Below are 20,153 nucleotides of genomic sequence, written 5' to 3' on the forward strand. Positions count from 1 at the left end.
TGTGGTATGTGTCATCCACCTGTCGCAGGTTATTCCCCATTTACATTTGCAAGGGAGATAAAAGAAGAAAACTTGTGATTGAGATGGCGCGACTGTAAAAGAATCAAACTTGTGTCTGTCCTTTTGAAAAAGATGCTTTACTGTCATTACCTTGTCCTCTTCCTAAAAACACATTAAAATTCTTTGTATTTACTATTATACAATGTGTGTGTGTTTATACAGATCATTAAAGTAAGTGCTGGCAAACATTAAAATCAATCATTTGCAACTGGAGGTACTTACATCATTTATTTTGTTTCACGTTTTAGTGCTCCTAGATTCCGATAGTAATATATTTACGCGCCGTATACACCAGTATGTTTATTTAAAGAATTTACAATTTGTAAATACTTTGATTCCCTGAATTCTATAAAAAAAAAAGTGTAATTACATTTGAAAAAAAAAATACATTGAATATTGTGTATCATTAAGTCTTCTTATAGTTTCTTCTTCTTCTCCCAATGGCTTTCGTGTGATGAATTTCATTATTGTACCGCATGATGTACATCAGAGTAGACTCTACTTGATTTTTGAGCAGTTTATTTGCAGATTAGAGTGCGGTAATTTGTCATACCATAATGTTCAAGACATACGTAAGTTTACTTTCAGACAATAAAGAACAATTCTAATTATAGTCTAGAAATCTATAGATCATTAGTATGCCTTATTATTAGGTGAATATTATTTATATGTTATTGTCATTTTTGTATTGATTGATATTGATTATTGAAGGACAAAATATTACTTGTCAATTTTAATGTTTATCTATAGTAGGCCTATGAGTGATCTAAGTATATTGGTGTTAAAAATAATTTTAAACAAAAAATATAATTTATTTTGTTGGTCCTTTTTTTTTTCAGAAAGAGAATAACTAAAAAATAGCCTATTCAAAATTTGATTTTATTTATCTTTACTTTTTATGTTTTAGAAGACATACATCTTTAATTTCCCTGTGTAGTAACAGTAGTAAAGTTGTGCCAGGGATATGTTTAAAGCTCTGTCTACACTATCAAACTTTAGGTAACTAAAAAAGAGATGTGCCCATATGGACATGATGATGTCATATCACTACCATATTTGTGCATATCACTACCATATTTGTGCATATCACTACCATATTTAGTCTCTGATAGGGAATCTTTCTTTAAGCTTGCATATATTTTGTTGCAAGTCTTCCTTTAAAGGTTAAACATTTTATATATTCTTTAGATCGCTTAAGTTATTATCTGAAATGGCTTCCCTCGGTTAATTTGTCATTTCAATTTGGATGATTGCCGGCAGGTTTTTAACTACGTTTGCAACCAAATCAAAGATGTATAGCAAAATAATATTATAGCATTGTGCATAAAAAACATTTGAGATGAGGTTATTTAAATGTCATAAAAGATCATATGGAATGAGTTTTTATTGAATTTTTGCTTTTAAAAGGTTATTTCTTGGTAATAATAATAAATAATTTGTCCAATTTGTTTTTGTATAATTTTCAATTTCACTTCAATCTAAAACTGAACTGTATACTATGCATGTTACAATTCTTTCCAATTAAGCAATGCCATATTAGAGACTTTCTTTTTCTGCTTTGATTTATATTTGAAAGTTAGTTACAATGCTTTTTGCTTTCGTGATTAGGAATATTGTATTTGGCATCAAGGGGTTTTTAAAGCAGAATTGTTGATTGTCTGACACCAGACATTTTTACATTTCACATTTTCACTATTTGCTACTGTACATATCAATAATCGGTTCACTTATAGATATTTGTCGACGATAAAAACACTGAACATTACTTGTTATTTGATTGATTAATTGCATTCATATTCAAAAACGTTTATTTTGATTTCTATTTATTTATTTGACATGTTTTAATGACAATTAATCCTTCAATTATGTTCCGATAGAATTTAGTTTAATTAGATTCTAATTTGAGCTGTTTCATTCAAATTAAGATCCTTCTTTGCTTGCTTTGATGCATATTTTAGTTTTTTTTGTCTGCAATATTAACAAATCCATCAAAGGTACAAAACAACATTGATTATAAATACAATTTACCAGGTGAAGCCATCCGATATTAAGATTAATTTGTTCTAAATATATTCTTTATAGGATTTGAAATTAAATTAAGTATAATTGATTATGATTAATATATTCAATGTGTTTTGTAGAAAGCTGAACGTGATGTACTCGTTTAAGGTAATGCGATTATCCCACGAATAACGCAGTTATTAGATTATCTTTAGGTTAACATATGCAAAATGAGGACAAGCCTTATCTCCATTACGTACGCCTCCCGACAATCTGCCAAATTGTTTGAGATGCAAAATAAATATAAGAATAATAGCCGTCCGTCTTATATTCAATCTCCCCTACCTTTGGTGATTAGTGAGGTTGTACCCTGCAATCTATGAAGCAAAAGGCAATTACAATATGTTTATAGTAGCGACGTGCCATACACTAGGAATCTGCTGTCAGTAATTACCAGTGGAACACAACTAGCTAGGCACCAGATTACTGTCAGCAGCATTCTTTACTTTTGCATTAACTACACTGACATGTATATGTCTTGTTCCAACATTGGATTTAAAATTGCTTAAAGTAAAGAAGTTCAAATAAAATATCAGAGTTTTTAAAAAAAATCTCAATTGGATTTGTATTTCTGAGCAGAGCGAATGAATATCATATAGTGAGATGTTATAATCAGAATCTCGCAAGTAAAATTTTAAAGGTGAAAAACAACTTCGCGATATATCAATATTTTTTGGAGAATTTGAGGAATTTCTACAATACCAATGAATCTAGCGGAAAGTTTAAAACCCATGAAATATGTAAGTTGCTTTTTTACTATTATTCATTTAAACTCAATATCATTAGTTTAAAGAAATAATTAGCAAAAGTATTAAAAAGGACGCAAATCTGCTTGCAGGGAATTGGATGATAATCACCGACCAGGCAGTAATCTCTGTTTATTATACCATATTGTATCAGATTCTTGGAAAAAGTTTTGTTATTTTTTTCCAAAACTGTTCAACAGTATTCTTACTATATATATATTTCTATATTTTTTAAAACTTTATCAAAAAGTTTTCTGCTAAGTGATTCTAATATTTATTTTTATTTATCAGTTGGATTCAAGATTCACCTGGTAACAATGTCTTTACTGCTTTTTTTACTTGTTTTCTAAAGCTCTGTCTACACTATCAAACTAGTTTGACAAAAAAAGTGTGATGTGCCCAAATATGGTAGTGATATTCCCAAATATGGTAGTGATATGACATCATTGTGTCCATATTTGGGCCATCACATGTTTTTGTCACATAAAGTTTGATAGTGTAGACAGAGCTTAACCCGAATAACTATCAAACTAATATTAATTAATAGTTTTATTATAAATTAATTTTTGCATTCTTGACTTGATTGCAAGCTTTATTAAATCTCTCTAATTAAAACAACTAATCTAACAATAATTAGGGCATTGATTAATTATTTAGCTTTAGAGTGACTATTGGGATGAGATTTGAGTAGTTTGAATGTGGCGAGTGATTCAGCTTTCCTGGTTGAGTTTAAATGCTTCATTTTGATTTGCTTGTTGCTTTTCATTGAGGACAAGCTTGAACTTAATTTCATTCCAAATTTTAAATGAGTAGGCCTATAAATTTCATTCTTTATGTTTTCATGGATGAATTCATTTCCCATTATTGTCGAAAGAAAACAAAAACAAGCATATAACAATATACAAATAATGAATGTTTACGAGTGTAATGGTACAAATAATGGCATGAGGTGAATGATATACATGAAAAAAAGTACTATTGACCGTTCGATAGTGCGTACTGTTGCACGGCTTGTGACCCATACTTGTCCAATCAAACGACAGGAATTTATTGAGGTGTTATATAATACCAACTAATTATGGCAATATATAACATTTTTATGATAACATCGATGTTTGTTTAAAATGTAATAAATTTGACATTGTCTTGTGAACACTTTGTGTTTAAACAGGTTGTTTAAACATGAACGTTAATGGTTTTGGATTTCGAAAGCACAAAAAGCAAACAAAATTGAAAGCTAGTGTGCTTTGATATTAATTTATCAAAATAAAACCATACCTCCTTTGTGAAAGGCAAATGTTTGACATAATATTACATTACTATTGAATATGATTAAAATAATGGAAAATGGTATAATGTATCTTATTAGACTAGAAACTAAATACGTTATTCAAGAAAATTGGAAATTCATTTTGCTTGGCATAATTAAGATAATTAGATATTTCATATTTTGAATAATTGTAAAGTACAAATATTTATTTGTATACATGAGATTGGTGTAGTTATGTTTTATAGTTTGGTGATTAAAGATTCAAGATTTACTTTAAAAAAGATGTCATGATATTTGTTTTCCAGATATGAGAAATAATATTTCATTTCATTTATTTCGTCTATTTATAAATAATAAAATTCACAAGGTACAGAGCACTTTAGGGGGTGGACGGGATGGTAAAAAAGTGAAACAAAACACTATCGAGTGACTCTCCGACCTCCTAAATAAACACATGAATTTAATTTATTGTCCAAATAAGTATTTTTTTACCGATTAAAAGTTATTTTCAGGCCTCCACTTAATTAACCAATTTGGGTGCTGTTCTTGCATTTAGCTTGTATATATTACACTTAATCTAGTCAAGTAGTTGAATAATAGAATGTTGATGCCAATAATATAACTATTCCCTTGGAGATTTGTTTTGCATTGCAGCCTTTATTAAACAACACTGTAGTATGTCTTTGAGAATCATATTAAACATAATTTCATAAGTACGCTGACCTAAGATAAATATTGAGTGCGAGTATTATGTATTTAAATTCAAATTTTGTGATTAACCAATTTATGGTATTAGAATTATCTATTTCTTCATATTATTGATTTTCATATAAATGATGATGGAATTAGTTTGTTTGCTTAAATCTATCCTCTGGCCATATACATTTATTTATAAATCTATTCAGAAATATTCAAATTCAATTGATGTAAATTTGTACGTATATTAATTTTAGGCATATTCTTCCAGGCTGTTTAGTTTACCGTTTGATTTAGCTTTTTGCTTAATTTTATTTGTATCTTCATTGAGATCCAGCCACTGATACCAACAGCATTGTCATTTTTCAGTGATTATTTTATTTTGTATCTCCATTGAGATCCAGCCACTGATTCTCACAGCATTGTCATTTTTTCAGTTCTTATTTTATTTTGTATCTCCATTGTGATCCAGCCACTGATACCCACAGCATTGTCATTTTTTCAGTGCCTATTTTATTTTGTATCTTCATTGAGATTCACTGATACCCACAGCATTGTCATTTTTTTCAGTGCTTATTTTATTTTGTATCTTCATTGAGATCCAACCACTGATATCCACAGCATCGTCATTTTGTCAGTAATTTGCCTTTGGATTTATAAATATTAAGAAAATTGTTTGTAAATCTTATTTAGTTTATTTTATGTAAAAATACATGATTTTGACTTGACAAACATTATAATGAGTAGTTTCAAATCTACACAGATTGCGAACAATTCCAGTAAGTGCTTTTAATGAGTGCACTCTATATCTCAACAGATTATTTTAATCTGCATTTTAAACTGTGACTTTTAATTAGCCTCGTTACTATTAGCCAATATGGTAGCCTTTATTTGTTTGTATTTTTTGTCAATCGATACGAGAGGAAAATACTGGAAGCATCATTATTATCGATTTTATTTTTGTGTGTTATTAATTTAATATCAGATTTATTAACCGCACTGCATATTTCTGCTGAAACATATGATAATCGGTTTTCTAGTCAACAGTAATCTCAAATGAATTATTACGCATTTGTTAGCACATGTTTTCTGTGAATATTGTTTTATGAAGAGTTTGAACAAAGAGCAGACATTTCCATATAAAAGAGTGAATTTTATTGACCTATGGTATATTCAGCTTTATCTTGTGCGGTGTTTTTTTTTTTAATGGAATTCGCTTGTTGATTTGCGTCAGACAACAGATTTGTTAAGTCGTTTAAAATTGTACATATTCATCTTACAATTGAAATCTGTATGCCTAATAGTTTGACGTCAAGCCTAAATCAGTGCATTAGCTACAGGTATATTCGCTCTATTTTGCATTCATTAGTGCAAAACCAAGTAAACGTGTACAGTATTCTTCCTTCCGTCATTCTCTCTCTCTCTCTCGCAACAAAAGAATATAATTTAACAAGAGGTCAAGGAGTACATTGAAAATCTGTAGAAGCCTTGTAATATTGTTAACATTTTAGTAGAGAAGATGGGCCAGTCATTTTCAAAAGCTATTGCTGCAAAATCTTCATCGGGCTCAACGTCAAATTTTCATGTACACATGAATTTAAATATCAAAGTAAGTTGTTTTGATTTTGCTAGGCTATTTTTTTTAATACGATTTCAAATTATATTCTATTCTGTGATGAATACAGAAAATATATTTAGTATTGTGTTAGAATTTAGTGTTTTTACATTGTTGTGTGTGCCATATGTATGTATTTTTTTGTAGTCTTAGATTAAATCTGTTTCTGTGACAATGTAGACATGTTTCATTTGTTTTTCAATTTGTTAAACAAAAGATGATTTAAGAGAATATTAGTGATTTATTTATAAAAAAATTAAGGTATGAATATAAATCAGTATGTTTGGTGACAATTATGATGAGAATGATACAATGATGGTTGAAATAAATAAAAAAATTAATAATAATAATAATATTCTGGTAGTTATTAGTTATATAATGGTGATGTTGAGATAAGGGCGTGTTGGGCTACTGACCGTGGGTTCGAATCGAACGTTTGTCGAATTGCTTGATACTTGGCAAGACACGTAAGTTTGCATCTCTCCACCCAGGAGTACAAATGGGTACCTGATAAGGTCAAGACACAACTTTGCGCTGATTACTAGCTGCATTATGGGAGTATATTTCCATAAGTGTAGTTTGATCTGAAATTGATGGGTAATGATATGTAGCGCTTAGTTAGAGGTTTCACAACATTAGGACGCCTGATTGATTTATTTTACTGTTACTTACATTGTAAATTTGTTTTGTTATTCATTGTCCTCTTAAATATGTAAATACACAGACTTTTCCTATAGATACCTACACCTTGATTTTCCCAATATCGCTATATACTGTATGTTTCCATTGTTTGTGTACAGTTTCAAACGGCCCTAAATAAGGGGAGCCTAAAAATGAAATTATGAACTTAACCTTAGTCTTTAATCATTTTTCCTACTCACACATCCACTGAATAGGTGTACACTTAATTAGGGGATACTCTGTTGTGTCCCAAAGGTGTCCCCTTAATAGGGATGCTATTGTATAACAACAAACAATTATTATATTCTTGAAATAATTTCATTTGGATCCTAATATAGAAGAGAATTTTCTTTCGAGGAAAAAAAACTTTTCTTCTACAATTATTATATTGTATAACAATAAATCATTTTATTTTTCAAAATCTGATTCTCTGATAAGTTTTGGAGCTGATCCCTACTTTGTATCTTTATCTGAGAAAACAAAAACCATTAAACGCTGTTAAATTTCATTCATTGCAATATTTATTTTCGAAATAATGTCTGCAATGAAGGCTATATAGAGGTCAGCATAGGCAGGTATCCTATTAAGATCTTTGCATTGTGTTAAACGCATTTATTTGAATTAATTAATTTCTCCAACAGTTGTATGCAACATAATGTGAATTGGTATGGGGTCATTAGCTATGCAATATCTAACACGTTACAATCACACTGTTCTGTAATGATTAATTGAATATATAGTGTACTGTGCTGTGAGTGTATATACAGTGAAGTATGCAGGTGCCCGAGTCTTTGCGGGAGACTCCAGTGTAAGAGAGCTTTCGGAGTTTGTTTATTCACATGCATGGACATTGAGACATGCTTTCTCTCTCTCATATGGGAGATTCAAAGTGCTGGAGAATGGATCGATGTAAATGGTTCCTCTGCTTTTCTTCTTATTTTAGGATATTTTATGGATCATTTTTGTGTGTAAAGTGTCGAGAAACATTGTATTAGGCGCTATATAAGACTACCATTATTATTATTATTCTAGGTGTCGCGACCATGTCCTATCTTTTGCCATATAATTCACCTGGCAACAAACAATTAAAACAAATTTTATGTAGGTCCTAAATTCTTGAAAATCAAAAGACCTATGTTATCTAAAATCTAGTTATACACAAATTGCAGTTTTGTTATATAAAGTCTGTATGCATATATTGTTTACTTTGAGTTTTTGTTGTCATACCTTATACCTACTGCATGAATATATTTTGTAAACATTTTGTATGGGTCGAGAGTGTTCCTCCGTTTTAAAGGAGAGTAATCAAATAAAATATTATTATTATTACCTTCAAAATTATTTTTATTTTTTAACATCGAAGCAACCACATCTTAAATATATGATTTAACAAATGAATGGGTCAAGAGTTTTCCTCTGTTTTAAAGGAGAGTAACCAATAAATATTATTATTACCTTCAAAATTATTTCTATTTTTTAACACCGAAGCAACCACACCTTTAGGTAAAGTTTGTATAACTACATACCCTAGATCCGAAATGTTGGTGGTATATAGTACTGGTAAATATTTTACTGAATGTGTACTTCATTAACTGATGCTGATGACTTTTTATGTTAATTAACTGTTTATGCCATAGTGCTTGATATTATTATTTCATCAGCTGTTGTCACTACAGGACAAAAACATCGCCATAACTCTTCTCCTTTTCAATAATTTGTTATTTTCTATCAGGCGTAGTTGGCCTCTATTACTGTACTTTGTCATCTATCCATTAACACTGGTATAATTAAAGTGTTGTATTATAATATTAATGAACACTAGAGTTTCGTGTTTCAAAATGGGGAATCGTGTATATAGACAAATCTTGTATCCTCATTCTCTTAAAATAGTAATCTTATTTTTTTAAACAAACCTAATACATAGACAGAGTGGAGTTGTGGCTTGGCTACAAAAACCCAGGGTCCTGGGTTCAAGTCCTATCATATGTCAGGATTTTTTCACTCCACTCCCAAAGACTTAATAATTGTTTATGTAGAGCATCTTGTGTATATGTTTGTCTTGTGAACAGGATTGCCACCTTTAAGAAGGATAGTGAATGAATTTCGCTTATCCTTGGCAATTTGCCTAAATATATATTTTTTTTTAAATGATTTGAATTCTTAATAACTTGGTGACAGATTAAGTATTTTCTATATAGCCCCCTCTGTAGTTCTACATGATCTTAACTTAGACATCTCAAGATTTTACTGATTTAAGATATATAATTATATATATACCATAATGATGCATGGTTTATATGGTTTAAACATAAAAGAAGTCTAATTTTACTTTAAAGTCATTTTTATAGACCAACTAGAATCAGTGGATATGACTCGTAGACCTGGTTAGTGTCACAAAATCATGTATCTTTTTTTTCTAAAAAAATATTAAAACCTGTATAGTCTATTTGTAAACGTATCGTCACAAAACATTATATAACATTTTATACCATATGTTATAAATCTACTGCTGGTTTTGCTGTTTAAATTCATTTTGGAGGACAAATGGCGTCATCTTCATTTAACAGTGCGATTGAAAGAAAACACATTGGATCGACAGTTGGAGTATTACAAGTGTTCTTTCTTTCAGCTGAGATGAGATACTAATTAGATGTGTAATTTACTTGCATCTATTTGGAAATGAACAATGTATTTACCATTGTGTGGACATACACAACAGTTGTTTGAATTGTATCCAAATTATCAGAGATAGATACACATTTAAATCTCAGAGGACATCAGCAACTTCTTGTGAATGATATTTTATTTTAGTTCTGTGTATGTAATGTACTTGCATCTATTTGGAAATAACCAATGAATTAATATTGTGTTGATAAAAACACCAGAGTTTGAATTGTATCCAAATTATCAGAGATAGATACACATTTAAATCGCAGAGGCCATCAGCAACTTCTTCTGTATGATATTTTTATATTTTAGTATCTTATTTTGAGTTGCATGAAAACTATTCTACAATTCTCGGTGGATTACAGCGTAGAATTAGTTATGAGCAGAATGTTCTGAAAGGTTAGCCATCAAATAATATAACTACACAGTGTCTGTCATAAGATGAGATATTTTATAACGTTTTGAATTGTCCTTGTTGTCAGCCTGCTTGCTGTTTTCTTTTTCATTTCGCATTCTTTAGGGGAATAGATTATTTTATACTGTGATTATGCTTTGATATTTTGGTAAGTTCTCATCCGCTGTATGTACTAGAAAGCTATTGGATTTGTAAGATTGTTGGCAGTAACAACTAAGATATTTTGAATGGCCCACATGTGGGCTATAACTCGTTGACAGGTTGAACATTACAGCAAGTAAAGTGGATGAAAGATCTAAAAAAAGCAGAACTGTTTTATGCCTACTGATTGGATATTATTATGGCACACATAAAGCTTTCATATCAGTGATATAATCAAACTCAGCTGGTATACTTAATTATATCCTAGTCTTATAGTATTGTCATACTGTCATATTTGGTTGCTTATGGAGATTTCAAGATTTTCAGTATGAGCTGTCAACTGGTAGTGTATAGGCTGGATCCACTGCTTTTTTGATTGCTATTCTGTCACACGATCACACTTGCAGCGTGTTGTGTTGATTCACTCCTTTCTCTCAGCCCAACTGCAATCGCGTTCTCTCCTGGCATTATAAGTGTAGGCAAACTCTATTTTCCCCGGTAAATTAAGTATACAAGAAGTTTGTTATCGATACTGAATGAGTGAGGAGGAGAAGATTAACTATGGATAACGTGTCGAATATTTCAGATTCATTGGTTGAGGAAGATGATGAGAAGGTAAGCAATTCAATCATCATCGTTGTAAAGTAATGTTCGTTAGAAAACACAAGATACTTGTGATTTTGTCTATTGATTTTTAAGATGATTAACAACTTGTATAGCTTCTTGTGCTCCGTCTCATTACAATTATTTTGCATATTTATTTACACGCTGGAGCTAACGGTATTTATTAGAGTGCGTCTTTAACGTCCAATCACAAAGTTGAATACTCTTCATGGGCTTTACCTGATTGGAAATGTTTATGCTAGAGGAACGACAGGTTGGTGTTTTATTAGTATACACAAAAACTTTTTTTTTTACCTAAGTATTTGGTATCTGAATTGATATTGAATTGTGAATGATTTTGTTGCTGTTATTTTTTTTTCTCTGGTATATAAAAGTGGTTTCTTTTTTCTGTATCTAATTAGATAATTATTCTATAATTTAAGTTGATGATAGATCCTTAGAGAAATTCAATCATGTGGTTTATCTATCAAAGACTTTATGTTGATGTTACAAATTTTATAAATTTGAATTTCAAAAAACATAAATGTTTATTACATTATTATGGTAATATTTTAGATATTATTATTATATTTTAGAGGTGTGATATAAAATCAGGTATGAGGCTGTGGTGTTGTTTGGTCACTTGATTTGAACTCCTTTGAACTTCTGCAAAGGATGAAATAAAATGTATTGTCAGTTATAGGGTCGGGATAAATAAAACACTTGCTATGATTAGCGTAAAATATAGCATTGAAAGTGAGAAATCATGTTCTTTCTGTACTATATTTGTACATTTTTACAAATATATCTTTATCATTATAGAAGTCTGCACTAAAAATGATCCAATTGCAATAATTTAGCATTTGACCTTGCCTATACAGATAATTGTACCATATTGATTAATATTGATGTTTTTGTTTTTTTTTATAACAGTAACTACAATAAACTTGTAGTAGTAATTATTATTAGTTTTATACTTTTAGAAAATGCAATTACTGACAGTAATTTTAATATTTAAAACCAGAATTGAATCAGTAATACATCATATGAATTTTACGTTAATAGAAAACTGTACATTTTATGAAATTAAATGTTTACTAAAAGTGTACTATCAAAAACAAATGATATTCCAAGTTAATCTGATTTTTTACCATGTTTATTGGTTGGTCTTTTATATCTGTGGGTTTTTGTGAAATTCAAAGTCAATTTTTGTTGTATTGAAACTATGTTTTAGATTATGTGTATTAAAATGTAATAGTGTGTTTATCTCAGCGAACTATATTTTTTATTATCAACATGATCATTTGGTTAACATATCACTGAAGATTGTGTGCATAAAATATTAATATAAGAAAAACATTTGAAAGTATGACACCATGGATATGCTCAGTTAAATCGGGATTAATGGATGTCTGACTAAATACATGTAAATAATGGTAAATTCAGAAGCGAATATAGAGTGTTCTCTTTAGTTAATAACAGATATCGTTTTCATCAAAATGCTTGGAAGTTAATATATGCTTTATACGTTCTCGTGTTCTTCACTTTTTGTCAGATCTTAGTGATGAAACCAAACTATAAATCATTCCATTTTAGATACATTCTCCTTCATCAAGTATTATATTTTTCACTGACAACATTTATAATTAAATTTAATAACTTTTACTTTTTCAAACTTCAGTTTAAAAACAAATAAAGATCATTTTCACAGTTAAATTTTCTAATTTAAAGTATATTTTTATTTTTTAAATATAAGAAATAACTTAATATTGTTAAATTTATTATTGTATCACTTAAAGATGTATTGTCCTCCAAAAAAAAAATTTTTTTAAACTTGTTTTGTTGAATATGCCATTTTAATTTTTTTTTTCTACGGAAGTGATTAACTTGGTTATAACAACAAAATGGCCTATAAATTCAAGGTCTGATTTTATTAATCTACATTTTTCATGTTTTTGGGGGACAATACATCTACTACATTGTAGTAAGTTTTATTGTTGGAATTTGATATTATTTTAATTTAATATAAAAACAGCATGGAACTCGATTGTTCATTGTGCATTACTAGACGTGAAAAGAACAGCCCCATATAAAGGATATTGTTAGATAATTGTCAATATAAAAAATAATTCTATGCTTTGATTAAAGTGTATTGATCTTCATTTTTTTCTTTATTCACTTTGTTTTGGTAATACACAATGGAATATTATATTCCTAATTTGGGAAAATATTATAATTCATTTAATAAACTGCTTAAAGGGGGCACTCCGGGTTTAACATTTTTATTGTTCATTATAAAATATAAACCTTTGCAACAACGTCGATAATAACCTTACTTATTTTTCGTCAGCGGTAAAGCAGAATAAGCGTTGTGAAATGCGCACCATACTTTTCCAAGGGTTGACAGTATACATATTATTTTCAATTCATCATTTTCACCATGGTTATCAATAACATTCAGTGAAAATGTTCCTGTCTAAAGCTCTGTCTACACTATCAAACTTTATGTGACAAACAAATGTGATGTGCCCATATATGGACAGGATGATGTCATATCACTACCATATCTGGGAATATCACTACCATATTTGGGCACATCATATTTGTCAAACTAATTTGATAGTGTAGACAGAGCTTTAAGTAAAAGATAATCTTGTAATTATTGGATTTGAGCATTTGTAGAATAGCAGATAGTGAATCAGTGTACTGATGAGACATTAGAGGCCAATATACTAATGCGACGTTAGAGACCCATAGAGATTTTTACATTTTCCACCATTCACAATTACTCTCTTTTACAATTCAAAACAAACAAACATCTTCTTTAAAATGCAATTGCCAATTCATATATTTCCTGGAGATCGCATTAATAATAACATTTTCAGAAAAACAAACTAATGGCCTGACAGGACAATTCACCTGTTATAAAACTGTGTTCGCACTAGGTTAATCTGTTTATGATCACCTGTTGTAAAGCTGTGTCCACACTAGGTTAATCTGTTTATGATCACCTGTTGTAAAGCTGTGTCCGCACTAGGTTAATCTGTTTATGATCACCTGTTGTAAAGCTGTGTTCGCACTAGGTTAATTTGTTTATGATCACCTGTTGTAAAGCTGTGTCCGCACTAGGTTAATCTGTTTATGATCACCTGTTATAAAGCTGTGTCCGCACTAGGTTAATCTGTTTATGATCACCTGTTATAAAGCTGTGTCCGCACTAGGTTAATTTGTTTATGATCACCTGTTATAAAGCTGTGTCTGCACTAGGTTAATGTGTTTATGATCACCTGTTATAAAGCTGTGTTCACACTAGGTTAATGTGTTTATTGGAAATTCAGACTTGTGTTCATCATTTCATACATCACTGAATTTTTAAAAACTGAAATTATTTTTTGAGTTGAAGTTGATGTGAAGTACATGTTTGGTATTAGGCTGCTATACAAACAATGTTGCAGGCAATTAGGCCACTACTAGAAATATAATTATTTGCACATTAATTTGTATAATGAGAAAAAGATCACATGTAGAATGTTGATAGGATTTTATGAGTTTAGTCAGAACTTTACGATTTCATTTCTTTTTAATGATATGTCACGGTCTGTTCGTCTGCAATCATGTTTCTAGATTTACTTTCTTTTCGCATATTTAATATCAAGATACTCTGTGTGTATGTGTAGTTATAATAAACTGTCTACCAAAACCTGAATATTAAATGTTAATATAGCTTCTATTTTCCGTGTTTGCTTCAGAAACAAATGCAACTAGGAGAGTGCATACCTCCGCCTACTGTAAAATTCTCTTACATAAGATTTCACCAGAAAAATATTTATTTTTATTTTTGTGTCTTAATGCTGTGTGTGATTAGTCTAATTTCACTACAAGCATGTGTATGTGAATTTGGTGTATATGGTGATGTAACCAGCCTTTCAACTAACAATAGTTTCAGTTGACTAACAATGGAACAGCAATGGCAAAAACAAACGGATGAATTTGAAAAAAAAAAAATCAGAAAACCTGTACATTAAATCAAATTAGGTTCTAAAATTACAAATCACAAATTATAACTCTTGTACAAAAAAAGTTTTTTGGACAAGTAGTTCTCGATAAAATGCAATTTCAGTTTACTTGTTACTTTAAGACTGCTCACCAGCTTTTGAAAATTGTCTACTATCTTTTAACACTAACAGGTCTGAAAATAATTATTAAAAGTGGTCCAGAATTGGGACCCTAGCCCCGGTTGCCTATTTTGGTAAAGATCTTGCAATAACTTTTTGAGTAATCCTGCTAAACAAACATAGACACACGCGATCGACTACAAATACCTCCTTGGCGGAGGTAAACTATGATAAAGATTTACTCTATAAGAACAATAAACATTACCGAGAAATAATATAACGTACATAATGTTCACCATGTGTACATAGCAAATAGTGGAGCTACTTAATACTTGGCAATTAATCAGTAATGCTTTGTATGCTTTTAGAATGATGAAATATTAGATTCTAAAAATACATGAATCGCTTCCGTTCTTCACACAGTTATTAGTTGTATCATGTAATATCTGATAATTGTAATGATTATTATGGAAGAAGCATTGAGGAGAAAGATCTATGTTAACCTGTAGTGAACTTCAATATTTCGTAGATTATGGAAAGTAAAATTGAAAATGTGTAAATGATATAGATGAGAACAAGTTAACACATTAAGATATTCTTTTTTCTTGTCATACAGATGACCGACTACTGTTTTTAATTTACTGTGAATTCAGATCAATTATGTCAGACCATGGACCTCCGTGGTCAGAGCAAGGCAAATTTGAGTTATTAAATAGAATTATGATATAATAGAGTTATGATATATAGTAATATGAGATATTACAAGCATAAAACTGCATCATTGTACAAGAAGTTGTTCATATTCTGACACATGAGGGAATTATATCTATCAAGATTATGATTTTTACATGAATATTTTATAGCAGTTTTGATAGAATTTTTGTGAAAACAGGTGAAAAAGTCTTCTTTTTGGGTGTATAAATACACGACCTACTTTCTTCTCTTTCTTATTGATGACTTGAAACGTTTTATGGAAATTCAATATTTTTACTTTAACCAGGGAAGAGTGAAATTACAAATTTCACTCCTTCCTGCTTTAACATTTTGCGACTAGTTAAAATCCAACATATTGAAAATTTTTATTGTATAAATCGCATTTTGTAGGCCCAGTGTTATTTGATATTGATGGTAATGGAGTATTTTCTACTATTCTTGATACGGTATATTTTTCTCCTGGCCTAATATTGTGCTCCCGTTTTCCACATTTTCTCCCGGATTACAAATATAAATATTGATGTATATGTGTTGTTTATTCTGCATTAAAATATAACAAAAAGGTTTACAAGCAAGCAAATTTACGATATTTAAGCCATTGTACGACCATCTGTGGTCAACATTTTAAAAATTTTTCTTAACAAAAAGGAATTCCCCTCACAATGCCACCATGTGATACCATTTGTGACATCACTCACTGCACTCCTTACCTCTCGATAATAGATAGAGGGTGCTGTTGACCTAAAAAAACACCACCCGTTTTTTTTTACTTTAGATGTTGGCATGTATGTGATTGCATATATCTACAGTATTTGACTTTTCTGGATTAATCAGGTTCAGTTCTTGTAATGCTGTTATAGGTCATTTTTTATAGCGGTTCGTAGGTGAATTCTGTCAGGATTTATTCAACGTCAACGTGCTAAACCATTTCCTAACATGCATGCTTTTAATTTTTATCACATTTCTTAATTCCATTCAGTAAAAGCCTTGCTTTAAATTAAATGGATGTAATCATAATTATATGTCACTTAAATGTCGTCCTTTGACAATTATTATGTTATTACTTAAATGGGATATATAATACCTTCATTGCCATTTTATTAATTACTTCATCTCAAATAAGTTATTCATATCGACATGTTTCATATCGATTGACCTGAAAAAAAAGTAGACATCGTAATACTTCATTCAGTACGTTAATTGAGAAAAAATATGAAACCAGTCGGAACCACCGCTGATTGTGAGGGCGTTTGCCGCTTTGGTCTGTTTTATTGAGAAGTTCAGATGTTCGAATCTTGCTAGATAATATTTTCATAGATATCATGCCTTTATATGATTATTCCATGTTTAAAATTTAATTAAAATTTGTAGTTATAGAAATTGTTTATATTATATTTACTTTGTTTTGACATTATGGCCAACACTTAATCAGACCCACTCTATTAAAGGGACACTTGGATTGGTCCCGGAGGTGTCCCCTTATTTGATATATTTAAAGATGTATTGTCCCCCAAAAACATGAAAAATGAAGATTAATTAATCAGACTTTTAATTTGCCATTTTGTAGTTTTAACAAAGTAGAAAAAAAACCCCAAAAAATAATGTTTTCAGTTATAAAATGACAAAATAAATGGTTGAATTCAACCAAAAATCCATTGGCTGGCAGCCAATTTGACTTTTTTTTGCTTTAAATTACAGTTTTTCATGTAAATAATTTTTGTTTGGTCCAATTTTTGGCCAAAGTGGATAACTATTATGTGACATTAAAATGGCATATTCAACAATTATTTTTTCAGGGGGACAATACATCTTGAATTATAGAAATTTGTTTTATTATCTAAAAGCATACAGTATATTTCCCTCCTTTGTTTTGACATTATGGCAAACACTTAATCAGACCCACTATATAGGGACAATTGGATTGGCCCTGGTATACTTAATGTATTATAAGCCCAAGTATGATATGAAACCATTTTGTTTTTTATTACTGTATTTCGTGACGTGTTTATTGTTTGCATTATATATTTATGTAAAATTTATTCTAAGGAACATGTGTAAAAATTAAAGGTCACATAACACATCAAGATATAATTAAATGTATTATGTTATAATATTGGTAGCTATGGCGTCTTCTGACCCCAAGTGATATTTAATAAATAATTACAATCTAAGTTGCGAAATGAGCCAATTCTAAGTATTGTAAGAATTTAATTTGCTATTTTATATATAACCAATTTTTATATCATATCATCTTTATATCTCATTTCTTAATTAATTTTCAGTATATCTCCAGGCGGTTTATAATTTGTTCTATGCCTGTAGTGTTGATTTATATATATCTATATTTATTTATGCATCACATTTTTGGTAGCTAATTTTAGTATGTACTTACCTCTGGATAGCATATTGTATTAAGCTTTTACAAATATTGAGTAGGGAGCCCTCATTTGTTCATCTCTATATTATATCTAGGCCTACATATATTAGTCTGTGTTTTGTTGTAGTGTATCGGTAATACGTTTGTAAAAATGAACAGATTCCAATCTCTATAAATTCCGTGTTAAACCACGTTGTCATAATAATAACAAACAAATGTAATTCAAATTGAAACTGATTTTATTTATGTTTTTTAAAAATATGTAGTACTTATTTTTCTGCTGTAAAATAATGAATAGAGAGCCCTCTATCATTCACTGTTAAAATGGTTTTTATACACCTAATGATTTGATAATACTAGATGGTGCGATGGTTTATGCTAACAAATTGTAAAAATGCATTCTGCACAATTGTAGGTATATCTATTTAGTATGCATCATCATCATCATTACGTTTGGTTCGTCGACATAGCGCCCTCAATTATTTGTCTCCAGTTGCCTGTCACTTGTCAAAGTCGGTGTAGTTAATATTAACTCATTTAATTGTTTTTGAATTATCTTTCAACCATTTCAGTTTGGGTACCGTTTGAGTATTCCCTGAGGTTTTTTTGATTGTCTTTCTACTTCTTGGAGTAACTGTTTTTCCAGAAAAGTTTTTCCAGAAAAGTTAAACTAAATAGAATGCATTATATCTTTCTATTCAAATAAAAATCTTTTATCTACATAAAAACAAAAAAACAATATAATATGTAAAAAATAAAATAAATTTAACAAATTATTTGACTAATGAACATTACTATATTTTAAATGACTGTAATGAGGTACATAACACCAATTAGTCTATACATTCATTTATATGCAATGAGTTACTGTTATAAATTTGATAGCATATTAAATTCTATTCATTATCTTTATTTCCCTTGGTAGGCATATGATATTGGTATAATAGTGCACATAAGTGATTATTTGTTTGTTGTTGAGGCCATTATATTAACTTTAATTTTATTCAAACTTTTCAGCTATAATATTTATGTAGGTTAATCATTATAAAAAAGAAAAAAGGTCTCTCATTTACATATATATTGAAACATTGGCAAATGCAATGATTGATAAACATTGAAGATGGTCAAATGTTGTTAAAGAATATCATTGTGCACGGCCCCAGGGAAGAACAACCATGTGTTGATTTGATCTGAATTAAATATTCATATACAATTTTAAAATTAAATCCATACAAGATGATGCTGTCCCATACTGGTCTAGTTTGAGAGACCAAAGGCTTAACATCCCAACTGAAGCACAAGACAATGAAAGTAGAATATCTTATCACACCAAACAGAACTTATCTTACACAATTAAGTCTGATTTTAAAGATGTATTGTCCCACAAAAACATGAAAAATGAAGATTAATAAAATCAGACTTTAAATAGGCCATTTTGCAGTTCTATTTAATTTTAATTTTATTTTATTCAGTTCACAACCAACAGCGATGAAACCGCCACTAACAGGTTGAATCATTTAATATTAAGTTATTCACTTCTGTAAAAAAAAAATTTTAAAATAAATATTTTAAGACAAAAGAAATGGTTAATTTTAACCAAAAGCCATTGTCTGACAGACAATTTAAGTATTTTTTGCTTTAAATTACATTTTTTCAGGTAAATAATTTTTTTTTCGATCCAGTTTTTGGTCAAAGTGAATAACTATTATGTGACATTAAAATGGCATTCAACAAAAAAAGTGTAATTCTCAAAATTGAGAATTAGTAGTATATAATTATTTGATCTGTACACTCTTAACTATTTGCATATTGGAAAAATATTGTCACAAAGCAACTGACTTGACATAAATGTCACCAAGTAGAAGCTTGACTCATTTAGTTTTTTCTCATTCCGCTTTCTGCATTCTCGCATATTTAGGATAACGAGTTTCTGAAATGAATACATTTTACTACTAATTACATAACCAGCTAGTTATTGTCGATAATCATCAA

At 29.7% G+C, this 20,153-nt stretch overlaps 1 protein-coding gene across 1 annotated transcript in view; it reads left to right on the forward strand.

Moving 5' to 3' along the window:
• Nucleotides 1-6,352: 6,352 nt before the first annotated feature.
• Nucleotides 6,353-20,153, forward strand: part of LOC144849624 (dipeptidyl peptidase 4-like) — a 53,212-nt gene continuing 39,411 nt past the window's right edge. Inside the window, exon 1 of the mRNA XM_078706597.1 lies at nt 6,353-6,442. Coding sequence (XP_078562723.1) covers nt 6,353-6,442 — 90 coding nt within the window. The remainder of the gene's footprint in view (nt 6,443-20,153) is intronic.

This window comes from Antedon bifida, chromosome 1 (assembly GCF_963402885.1).
Source record: "Antedon bifida chromosome 1, ecAntBifi1.1, whole genome shotgun sequence".
Lineage (NCBI taxonomy): Eukaryota > Metazoa > Echinodermata > Crinoidea > Comatulida > Antedonidae > Antedon > Antedon bifida.